Consider the following 12,607-nt stretch of genomic DNA (forward strand, 5'->3'; position numbering starts at 1 on the left):
GCTAAAGGAGTCAACCTGCCAATCTGGTGCAGTCCATTCATTTTGGACTACAATTTCCATCAGCTCTAGCTCTGAAAAAAAAATCTCAAAATGGAGACTGAGTTTGGCTTTTGGGGTTAGCTTCCACTGACAGGCCTAATACCCAGTCAAACAAGTATCTTTAAAAAAAGCTTATTGGATAACATAAGTAGTAGAGTTTTATGGGGCTCAAGACTGAGAAAGTGACTGATTCATTTGATCTACTCCAGTTTGATTTTCTTTTTAATTTCAAGTTGTCACTAGAGGGGGTTTTTTTCTTCCTTAACTATGAGCATAAAAACTGTGAGCCAAATCCATCTAAAGGTGGCTTAACTCTCTGTTTTATCACTTGCCTACTTTTTCAAAGCAATCACAACTTCTGGCAATTTCACATGCTTCTCCTGCTGATTAGAGTCCTTAGACTTGTAACTAGTTGAATCATCCACCAATCAAGTGAAAGCTATACCTTCTGAATTTCTTTTGACAGCTGTCAAAACAAAAGCCTCATGCACAGAAGCCTGATTAAGGGGCTTAGTTTCCCACCAGCAAAAGAGCCTACACATTGTGGGAATGTATAAACTCTGGTATGCTGAAAGTTGCAAGATATGCAAGGGATTAAAAAACAGAATGAAATGAAAGCATGTTTGAAATACGGCAAAATGCGGTGCCTCTGCAATGTAGGCCTTCAGGTGCTGATCCCATTTCACCAGATCAATTTCGACAACAGTGACATTGCAGGACTCTTCCTCAAAAGTTCATGTAAGTACATAAGATTATTTCATGATATCGCCTTCAAATATGCAAACATAAACTACCCTGGGTGTTAAAGCATTCTCCCCAGTATTTCAGTGGTCCATTCTCCTTCCAGCAAAAAAGGAAAATCTGGATGATCGGGGAGTTGTCATCATTCCCATATAAGGTCATACTGCATCAGAGCTTCTAAAACAAGAAGGACTTTATTTTCTCCTAGTGGCAACCATATTGGCACACCATTCAGGGTTCAAAGGTGGCAATGCAATATGTGTAGAGAATTAAGCTGGTTGACAGAAGTATAAAGTCTGTTTCATGAGCACTCAAACACACCTGTCTTTTAACACCTTCTTCCAACCTGTAAAAATGGAAATGTTGATAATGGATTGCCCACTGGGATGTTATCAGGACCTATTATAAGGTGTGGTTTCAAATCAGGCATGCAAATAGCCTGTCACCTTGGAAACACGGTGCCAATAGGAACCTGCCTTAAAACAATTCAGACCATTGATCCAACTGGGAAATTAGTATTGTTTGCTAGGATTGGCAATGCTCGCCAGCATTTCAGGGTTGGTTTTTCCAGGCTTACCTATAGGATAAGTCCTTTCCCTTACATCTTGAGTGAATATTGGGAGCATGGGCTATTTATATCCTGTGGTTCCACTATATCTGGTACACAGAAGGGTGAAAAGGCACTGGAAAAATGGCAATGGCAGGAAAAAAGGGAAACTGGGAAACATTGCCAGGGGCTGCACAACTCCTCCTTACTGTTTTGAGACTTTCCTGTCCTTCACAAGCCTTACTTCTCAGGAATAACCAATATCTATATTAAAAAGATTGTTTTATTATGATACAGAAGAAGCATTTGCTGATGTAAATGGAACCAGCAATCAATGCTGAATCAAACATACCAAATCTGTCATAATCTTAGACTGAGGCTGCCAGTGCTTCTCCAGGTTGATCACAGCTTGAATAACTGACAGTAGGGAAGTACAGCTGCAGGCAACACCAGTCCAAAAACGCTATAACAACATCAGTAGCAAGTGGGGAGTCCATTCTATTCCATGGAGCATAGAGAAGGGGCCCTTCTAGCTGAGGCTGATGGGAATTGGAGTCCAACTTCTGGAGGGCCATAGGCTCCCCAGCCTTGGAGTAACCAAAGGGCTATCTCAATAGAAGAACATTTCTTATGCCTTAGGGTGAGATGCAGTTAATGATGAAACATAGAAAGGGGCTAAGCAGAACTAATATTTCATATGCTCCAGTACCAACTATGAGCAATGGATTTATTATGTAATAGAAAACAAGCTAGATTAGTGAATTATTGATTTCATGAGATCTTATATACTTCAGGTTGCAGACTATTCTTTCTCTTTTGGCTATTAAATCAGTTCAGGAATCCAAAATTCTTAAAGGAGACCCGTTATTTCTCAACATCCCCCATATAGCATTTGTCCTCTGTTCCAGGCACCAACTCTTTAGGATGACATTTACTTTGGAAGTTATTCTTACAAACCACTAAGTCCAGCAGAGCTCACACAAGCAGAAGAGATAGCAAGCACATTATCAGCTCGTTATTGCCCCAGTTGCTCTTGTTGAGTAATTGGCTGGTATAATAAAATAAAGCTCAGTAGCTGAATCTGGATGGCAACTGTGACATGGATATACAAAGCTGCCAGTCCAAATACTGCCCTTCTAAGAGGAGCAAACGTTGAAAGTGTTTCAGCAAGCCTCAGACAAAATCAAGCAAGATGCTTTGTATTACAAAGAGTTGTAAAAAGCCTGGAGAATATCTAATGCCACCATTAATACCTCAAGTTATTCAGGATATAAATAAAAGCAAAACCATGGAAAAAATAAAGTTTAATCTAATCAACCATCTCTGACGTAACTTCTCACAAGGTTGTAAACAGTCCTAAACCAAATGGGCAAACATTTCTATGATGAGGTCTATTTGAAGAATAATCCTGGTAGGAAACAAGGTCTTCAGAAACAAAAGATATTCAACCAATTCATCAATAAAAGTAAATAAATTCCTTGCCTGGAGATTTATTAATGACTTTAATTATTCTTAATCAATATCCAACTGTTCCACCATTCAGCTAAACAGTTTTCTTAATGATTAGGAGTAGAACATGAGAAGAAACATTAATTCACACTAGGAGTAGTTTGTAAGTACCAGTTGTAGCCATTTATTTCTGACATCCAATCATAAGAAATTTAAGACTCAGTTTTTCCTGCTATTAGTTGGCTCCAGGTAGTCTATGCAAAACAATAATCCAACACAGGATTTATTTTTATAATCATTATTTTTTCATTTTTTCTTCTGCATCTGCGAATAATAAAATGGAACATTCAGGTGCTTTTGTGAGACATAGAAAATGAATTATGACTAAGATGGCAAGGAGAAGAAGACGTATACAAACCAGACGCATCATTCCAAATTTGTAAGTATAATTGTGCAATTCATACATGTTTGCTCAGGATTGACTCCCAGGTAAAATATCTGTAGGATTCTAAGTACATGTGTAGAAGATTTCACTGTAAATTCCTTATATTCTACCAGCCTAGCATCTCTATACCTGGTTTCTATCTGAAAGCTAAATATGTTCTAGCTAAGTAATAAAAGAGAACTAATTTGAATATGCAAAGTCTTTTACCATCTTTATTTAATTTTCACTCACAACGTTGTTGTTCCTGTTTTAGATATTGGAGGCTGAGGAACAGCAACTTGCCACTCAGTATTATGACTCAGGTGGAACTTTCAATAATCCATTAACTGTGAACAAAAGTTATTTAACATAACACTAGATCTTCTCCAACAAGCTCTGGTTTTCCTTAACTAAAAAGCACTTGTTGCTTCAAACAGCCATGTGAAAAGCGAAGTGTCAAGTTAGGATTAGATCAGAATCAAGTGCTTTTGCAATCTTGCAGGAATATCTCCAATATGTAACCTGCACTGAGGAGAAAATGCACTTCTAACAATACATCATCTGAAAAGCTCCCAAGAACCTTTGTTCTTGACATGCAGCTGATAGCACAATCTTACCCATGTTTATCTAGAAATAAATCCAAAAACCTTCAAGGGGACTTACTCCATGTAAGTGTCCATGGGATTAAAGTCTGAAGCACAGAATAATTTTGCCACACACCAGGTATTTAAGAAGCTCATTCATTCCCATCACTGATAGTACACTATGTAATTGTAGTGCACTTGCTACACATATCTGGATGACTGAATGAGTTGAGTCTTCTTCAAGTGTTCAAAAGGAATGGAGAGCTCAAACTAGGGAGAGGAATGGCAGTGTGCACGCTGGACCAACCCCCAATGTCTCCAGGTGCGCTAGGGGCACCCAGTCCATCCATCCTCCTGCGCTGAGTGCAGAGGTCTGAAGGGAGCTTATACATGCTTGGCTAAATGCTCTTAGAAACATTCCTAAAAGCAAAGTAGCATCGATGTGTGAAAGAGTGCTGGCAGTCTCCCAATGCAAGAACAGCACGTGCATCTCTCCGAAGATATGCATTTGCCTGCGTTAGGTGCTAATGGCATAGTTAAACGTAGGGCAGGTGGTAAATTCCCTTGTTCTTCTCACATGTGCACATGTATCACTACGACTCTGAAGATGTTGTTTGATATGTCCAGGCCTACAGTCACTGTTATAGCACGGTGAACAAGTGAAGTTAGGGGGGATGGGGACCACAAGGCACTGGCTACAGAGCTGTGAATATCTGCAAGCAGGTTCTCACACCTGGTCCCCACACCATATTGATGGCAGCTGGGATAACTCATTTGGCACAGCAGTGTTTCCCAAACTTGGGTCTCTAGCTGTTTTTGGACTACAGTTCCCATCATGCCTGACCACGGGTCTTGCTAGTTAGGGATGATGTAGTCCAACAATAGCTGGAGACCCAAGTTTGGGAAACACCACGGTAGAGCAACAGATTCTTCATCTCAAGGTTGTGGGTTCAAGTCCCATATATTGGGCAAAAGATTGCTGCATTGCAGGAGGTTGGAACAGAAGACCCTCGTGGTCCCTTCTGACTGCAATTCTATGATTTGTGCACTCCTGGAAAGCTGACAAGGCTATCCCTAGGCAAGGATAAATAGAGTAAAGTCATGCAGTCTGATCCCTTGCATGCTCTCTTTGCACCTCAAAAAAGGAGCTGGAAAAGATGCAGAAAGGAGTAACCAAGGGGGTTGAAGGCTACAACTTTTGGGGCTTTTAATTTGGAGAAAAGATGAGGCAGGGAGATAAAGGGGTACTTTTTCGTGTAGCACCTTAATTGAACTAAGGAATTTACTACCACAGCATGTAGCAATGGCCACCAAAATTTGGAAAGATCTAAAAGCAAATTAGACAATTTCATGCATGATAAGGCTTTTAATTCCAGTATAAGAGGCAAAATACCAGTTCCTCAAGGGTTTCCCACGGGCATCTGGTTGGCCACTGTGAGAACAGAATTCTGGAATAAATATGCCATTGGTCTGCTTTTGTAGGACTCCTCTTATGTTCTTAGGATAAAGGATCCTATTTTTCTACTAATCACTTTTATGCTGTACATATCAAATAGTTCATTTCCTCCAGACACTAGAGGATGAAACTTTTTCCACAGGTCCATATTCATGTGGGATTATAAAGCAAAAAGCTATTATTCTCTCTCTCTCTGCCTAATATATTTGTGCCTGATAATAGAGAACAGATGAACGATAAACTGCAAAAATTAAACCAAACTGACAGTATGAAGAAAAATGTGCTCTAAGCAGAAACAATCAGTGTTAAAAGGCTGTGGTATCTGGATAATTAAAGTCACATGCTGTTGTGTTCTTCTTTTCTTTCTTGGAAATCCATTCATTTTGTAACATTAGTGTAACTGAAAGATTCTTCAGCTTGTAAACCATTCATAGAAAAAGTTGTTTGCAGTCCTGTAGCTTTCTTCCAATACCAGACCCTGCTAGATGTTCATACAATGTTACAACTAAATATTCACAGCTGGGTAGCTACTTGGGAGTACAGGGGCAGAATGACAAGATATGGTGCATTGGTTTAACAACTGAGGCAAGTGCCTCATTGGAAGCACAGGAGAAGACACAACTCTCTTTAATTTTCACAGTGTTAAAACTCACAGCCTGATCCTATTTGGGTAAGTAAATAAGCAAAGCTCCCAGAATTCATTACTTCCAAGCAAGTGTGCATAAAATTTCACTTTGTGAAATTTGTAGTAAGCTTAATGTGTTTCCAGAGGGGTGGCTGCCTTCAAAAACCATAGTCTTATGGTATCTTGTTTTTATCTTTCTCTTGTTTTCCAGAAGATCTCAACTCTTTTTAAGAAATTGATTATAGCATAAGCTTTCATGACAATATAGGATTACTGAAGCTCTAGTAGTCAAGAGATTTGTTATTGTTGTTAGCTCTCACCTTGTTAAATTGATCTTTGTGAGTTTTACCTACCTAGCATTTTCTCAGTGAACTTCAGACATCCAAGTAAGTATTGCCTATAAATGCTTGTATCACGTAAACTAATTAGCCGCTAAGGTGCCACAGTCATCTCATTGTAATATACCTGTACAAAGATGCACCATCTATGGCCATATTTCATTGAGTAGAGTGTCCCAAGACAAAGATCTGTTATATCTTTCAGATTTGTCCCTGGACTATAAATGATGTAATCCAGCTATCAAACTCAGCTTACTGTTTCTTACGCACTTTTTCCTATAACTGTGATTTGCCCCCTCTGCTGTTACCACAATACTGTTTCCGCTTTTTTAATGCTTCAAAAATTAATAAGCATTGTTGTTTACAATGCATAGCTGGTATAGCACACAAATGTTAGGTTACTCTCCCAATAACTAATGCTCAGGATTGGAACTCAAGTCCTTGACTCAATGTACCATCATGAATTTCCTTGGTGAATTACACGCCATCCACTACACCACAGTGCCCCCTAGACTCTGTTTACAGATATATCCCTTTTCTTTTTTGCACTTTGCCCTATAAACAGGTCATTATGATGACAGAGGAGAATTTTTTTTTGTGTTAAAAAATGTTCATTGAGCACAATCCCTCTTCATATTGAGTCTTTTAAAGTTAATGACAAAACACCAACTAACGTGAACTGAAATAGTATGACCGTGAACCCATCAAGAAGATTTCCACATTCAAAAACTCTTAGAATTTCTTAAGTGATACAGAGTGGATATTGATTGGTTCACCAAACACAATGGATTTCTACTCAAGAGAAATGAGCAGCAGACACAAAGTTCTTTTAAAGATGCTGGTTCACTAAATGTTCATCATACGATACATAAGAGAACAATGAGAGAAGATTCTCTTTTCCCAAAACAAAGCCTTACACCTATGCAGCATCTCAAGTGCCGCGGAACACACCAATATTCCACTTACACTGAAGTTCTTCTATAGTAGAGCTAGTCAGCTCTTGGGATTTAATTGCTCTTAACACGCACTGTTATTATATACACATCAAATTGTGCAGATTGGACAGCAGTCAGCATTATTACAGATCCCAACAAAGCCAGATGCTACTAGTGTAAACTACAGTGTCTCATTCCATTTTGTACCAGCTGGGATTCCCTTCCACAGCCTCTTAATGCCAATCGCTATGTTGCTTCTCACATTGCATTTTTAAGGGTACCTAAACATCTGAAGCAGGAGGAAAACTTTGAAAACACGTAAAGTCACTCATTAGAAAACCTTTGTCTTGAATGTGAAATGGCCCTGATCTGGATTCAGTCAGGTGAACAGACATCCTTATTTTGTTCTTTCTCTAAACATCACAACCCCTCAAGCATAATAAATCACTGGAGCCAGGACACTCAGAGAACTTCAAAAGGGAGTAATCCTTTCAGTGTCTCCAAGCTTACTTAGAGTAAGAAGTTTGAGACATGCATTTTTACTTTTCCCTATGGCGATCTATTTAAAGGGGCAATTCAGCACTGTATCTTCACTATCAAGAGAAAACGGGCGCCATATGACAACAACACTGTTTGTTTTGTAAAGTTCTTTGGAGCACTGACAGTCTGAAGAAAGGAACAATCTTTTCAGATAGAGAGCATCTTTCTGCCCTGGATGGTTTGCAGTGTTCCTAAAGCAGACAGATATTTGTCAGGAACAGATATCCAGACATCCTTTGCACTACAATTCCCATCAGCCCCAGCCAGCACAGCCTGTGGAAATGCTGTTCCAAACATCTGAAGGGCACCAGGTTGGCTGATCCACCTGAGTGTCTCAGCCCAAGCTTCTGCACACTTGCCACCTTTTTGGAATACTCTATGCCTCCGATCAAGAATGGTGGCATGAAAGCAACCATAAGGTAGCTAAGACACCATAGCTACATGCTAGGATTGTCACCTTTTAACATTTCCTCAGGCAGGGTTTCTATGCCATTAACAGCTGAATGGTAGACAGAAATGTCAAAGGTGAAGCCTTTCCAGGCATGGAGAGCTAGCGCTGCTGGCTTTCCTGTTGGGTAAAAGAAACAAGAGCCCTAACAGAGAGGAAAAGTTTGTTCTTCCTTTGTTTCCTATACCCTTTCAGACAACTACAGGAACCCTCGTTTGAAGGAGTGCCCCCGTTTTAATCAAGACACACTTCCCTGGAACTCCACAAGGTAGAATTCAAAGCAGATCAAGTACTGCAGCACATGCTTTCCACTCTTTAACACTGACAGGTCACAGATGTGTGTTCCTCTCTGTGTGTGCCAAACAGCACAGCCAAACTTCACCTCTCCTCGCTTTTCTGCTAGCCACATTTTTACCCCTTCCCTGGGAAAACTGGGGACCTTTCAGCCACAAACTGGTGTGAGAGCAAAATCAGCTTCAGGACAACTGCTGCTAACTGGATCTTTTCTTGAGATCATTGCAGCTCCTTTCTCCTTTTTCTTTTGAAAGGCACACAAAACACTCCCTCGCTCCCTTTCCCACTACAGAAAATCCTTTGGAGGGCACCTTTGAAGCCTATTCTTTAACCAGGAGCAGCCAAGTGAAAAGCATGACTTGTTTCTCTGGCTGCTCCTCAGGGGCCGGCTGGGATGGGAGATGCTTTGTTTACATATGAGGCTCAGCTCATTTGCTGGGACATCCATTTTATTTGGACGGGCACCAGGGCTGCTCTGGGTTTCCATACGTTTCTGTGGTTTTGCTGGGTGCTTTCCTAGAGTAAAATGAAGCCCTTAAAAAAACAACACAAAAAAAACTTCTTGGCATCAACAACGCCCGGCTGCCCTAGCTAGTGCATTTTGTACACACAGTACGGCATATATTGCTACTTAAGAGCTCTTTTGCAACACAGTGGAGCGCTTTGCTTTGTTTCTGCTTGCTTTTTCCTCCCACATTTTTATCCTTTGGCATCATAACCCATCATGAAAGCAGAAAAGGTCAGGGTAAAGGGGGGGAAAAAAGCCTGCAGGATGCAAGATGGGGAGAGGAGAGGAATCTATTCCGAAGAACTGTCTTCTTGCAAAGCAGAGAGAGGCTCCAGAAGATTTGTTATGTGCCAGTCACAAAGTTTTGTGGTGTTTGGGTTTCTTTAAGAGAAAAAAAGCAAGAAAGGAGAGAGCAAAAGTGAGCAACCAAAAGAGTAAAGACGAAGAGTGGAAAGAAGAATAGGAGACTGGTTAGTTTTAGCAGAGAGACTGCTGGAAGGAGGGGAAAAAATAGTTGTGCCACCCTCTGGAACGGCTTCTTATAAAATCCGAAGAAAGTGAATTAAGATGAGGGAGAAGGGGGGAGAGAGAGTCGCTCAAGTTTTAAATCTCACCCATGAAGAGGCAGAAGAGGTCGAGGCAAATGAGCAAAGCTTTCTTGCTGGGGCTTTTGCTGGGGTTGTTATTCAAGGCAGGGCTGCCGCCGTTCTTGCTCTCGGGAGCCATCGCCTTGTCGTACTTGTAGTTCTGCATGGCAGGCAGGGGAATCGCCTTTCCCAGCTGCGTCTCCTTCTTGCGGCTCTGGGGTCGCGCTGGGCCGGGAGCAGCCGGGGAATCCGGGCGCCGAGGCTGGGGCTGCTCGCTGCCTGCTCACGTCGGAAGAGCGAGCAGGAGGAAGAAGGGGTTTTGCAGGCGGCTGCAGACTTTTGTCCTTGTGGCTGCCTTGGCCAGGGCCCTTCGGCGTCCGCAGGGAAGTTTTTCTCCTCTTCTCAAGCAGCAGAAAGCGCGCGAGTAGCAGCTCCCTCGTCGGCTGCGAAGACCATGCAAAAAGAGCACAACACGGAGGGAAGCGAAAGTTTTTAAAAAGTTGGGAAAGTTTGGCGCAGCGTGATCAGGAATCCAACCAATCCCGGCTGGCGGCAGGAGCGGAGCTTGCAACTCGGCCAGTCCCTTGCCAATGAATGGGGAGAGAGAGGCAAGCAACTTGCACACCCGGCCGCGTCGAAAGTCAGGCTCCGGCTGAGCTTGTGTGATCCGACGGGGTTACTTCTGCACTTTTAATTCCTCTGGTCCTTTTCCACTCCTCTCTCTTTCCCCTCTTTTTTTAAAGGTTGCTACGGGCTATCCAAGTACAACCCCCTTCCTGAAACTGACATATACATATGATAATTAACCCCACATCCCCCCCCCCCATGAAAAGAAAATCCTCCATATGCCCCTAGCGCCCCTTGCGTTCAAAACAAGCCTGCTGAGCTCAGCGAGGGCGTAAATCTTGCTAAGGTTGGGTTTCTCTCTGACGATGCCCTCTCTTCCTCTCTCTCTCCCCCCGCCCCCGCCCTCCCCACTCCCAGTCTTTGCTTGGAAGCAAAGCTGGAAAAGTTTGCTTTGAAAACTTCCGCTGCCTTTTGGTATATCCTGGACGGAGCGTGGGATTTAATTCTTACTGGGCTCCTGTAGATAACACTCTTCGAAGCCTTAAGAGTGAAACAGAGTTTGCGAAAATATCGGGTTTGGTAGGACTCAGCCCTGTTTTTTCATAGAGCTCATCCCCGGGACATATATTAGCCTCTGAGCATGTGCAGAATTCCGTTCCCTGACCACTACAGCCAATCTGCAGGCACACACACACAACACATATCTGGGATTTTAAGGTGAATGAATTTCCCTTGAGAGGAGAAGACTTTTAGACCAACTCACTAACCCTGTCTTTAGAAATTGACCTCTAAGCATAGCATAGCTGCCAATTTGTGAAGATATGCCGGTTATGGTCTATTCCAAAATCATGGGGTTAGCTGCACATAATTCATGTGATTCATGACTCATAATTTTCAGATACAGTATGCAGTTAGTTTTTGCCTCCTTGCTTAGGAGAATACTCTTTGTCTATGGCATTGTAAACTCTTGCATGGGTTACAGTTCCCTTATCCATCCCTCTTTTTATTTTCCACCTATGAGTTTATCTTGCTAAATGAGGAGGGACAGGACATGGGCATAGCCAGGATTTTTGTTAGGGGGGCAGGCTTTTGGTAGGGGGCGGCAGAACCTCAGATTTGTATTGATTTTGATTGACTTGGGGGGCAAGTGGAAGAAGTGGCTGTTCAGTATGGTTTAGCAATAAGGATGAAGCCACTTGGGAGATTGATGCTCAACACTTTCCCTGCCTGCCTTTCTGACACTCCAGATTCCTATCCCTCCAATGACACCCTGCGGCAAGTGATCAAAATATGGGTAAACATACAGTATTAGTCAGTGATAGTGCACAGGAATCTCATTTGTGCAACTCCTTGTCCCAAGAAATTAGATTATTGTGCTCTTTGTTTATGTCCCACCAGCAACTGAACACTTGCCCTGGGCATACCAACATAAAGTTAAATCCATCCAGGGCAGAAATGGTCCTGGGTCTTTTGCACCACCACGTATCTCTTGCCCCTTCCCCTCTTTTCAAACCATTTTTTTCTTTACTAACAGAGTGGCTACGTGCTCTGTAAAGTACAGTCCTGATGAGACCCCAGCCATTTGTTCTCTTAATTTGTCTGGAGATAAATTGTGTCATGGGCCCGAGCACAAAGTCTATTAAGCAATGCCCCTGCGTACAAGTGAAGTCACATTTACAAGTAGCAACTGTCTTCAGATTAAGTCATTCTGTGGCATGAGTCACAGAACGAAGTTCTTGTGAGTAGCTTTGGGAAATTCAACAGATAAAGCACACACTGCCACAAAATTGCCCCCTAAAACACTCTTCCCAATTTCATTCTCCTAAATGCTTTCTTGTTCCTTTAAAATCTGGCCATCAGAAGTCCAGCTGCTGTGTACTTCTGAGATATTTTACCTTCCCTCCCCACACACTTCTCAAACCATGGGTGTAGCCAAGTTTTTTTGTTAGGGGCAGACTTTTGTGGGGGGGGGCAAAACATCAGATTTATATTGATTTAGGGGGGGCAGCTGCCCCTCTGCCCCACCCCCCTTGGCTATGCCCATGTCTCAAACTATTTATACTCATCCCTTGTTTCTTCTCCCCATCTCCTTTAATACCTAACCTTTCTCAGCCTACATGAGCAGCAGTTAGGAATTTGTGCATTTATTTATTTATTTATTCATATTTCTAAACAGCTTAATATTTTAAAAATCTTTAAATGGTATACAAAACCCTCAGTAAAACAGTATAATGAAAACACAGATGCAAGCATAAAAACAGTAGAACAATATTATATTTTTTATTTTTTTTAAAAAAAAAACAGTATGGGAGAGAGGGAGTATCTGTATCTGGCCTGCCACATCCTTCTGAGCACCTTATCCCCAAAAGGGAGTGTTTGTGGATGAATGGTATTTGTTAAGTACTCAGGGTCCACACAGCTTTTATTTGTAGGAGTGGCCGCATCGCCATTTCTTTACAGGTGCCAGGCGTCAACCAATCTCTTGAGCTTTCAAACTAAGCCTTGGTCTGTGAGAATCCTGCCTA

At 42.0% G+C, this 12,607-nt stretch overlaps 1 protein-coding gene across 1 annotated transcript in view; it reads right to left on the reverse strand.

Annotated features, from left to right (window-relative positions):
- Positions 1-10,227, reverse strand: part of PLPP3 (phospholipid phosphatase 3) — a 64,185-nt gene extending 53,958 nt beyond the window's left edge. Inside the window, exon 1 of the mRNA XM_083745900.1 lies at positions 9,543-10,227. Coding sequence (XP_083602026.1) covers positions 9,543-9,681 — 139 coding nt within the window. The 5' untranslated portion in view covers positions 9,682-10,227. The remainder of the gene's footprint in view (positions 1-9,542) is intronic.
- Positions 10,228-12,607: the final 2,380 nt, after the last annotated feature.

The sequence above is a fragment of the Podarcis gaigeae genome (genome assembly GCF_964106915.1).
Source record: "Podarcis gaigeae genome assembly, chromosome: 6".
In the NCBI taxonomy this organism is placed as follows: Eukaryota; Metazoa; Chordata; class Lepidosauria; order Squamata; family Lacertidae; genus Podarcis; species Podarcis gaigeae.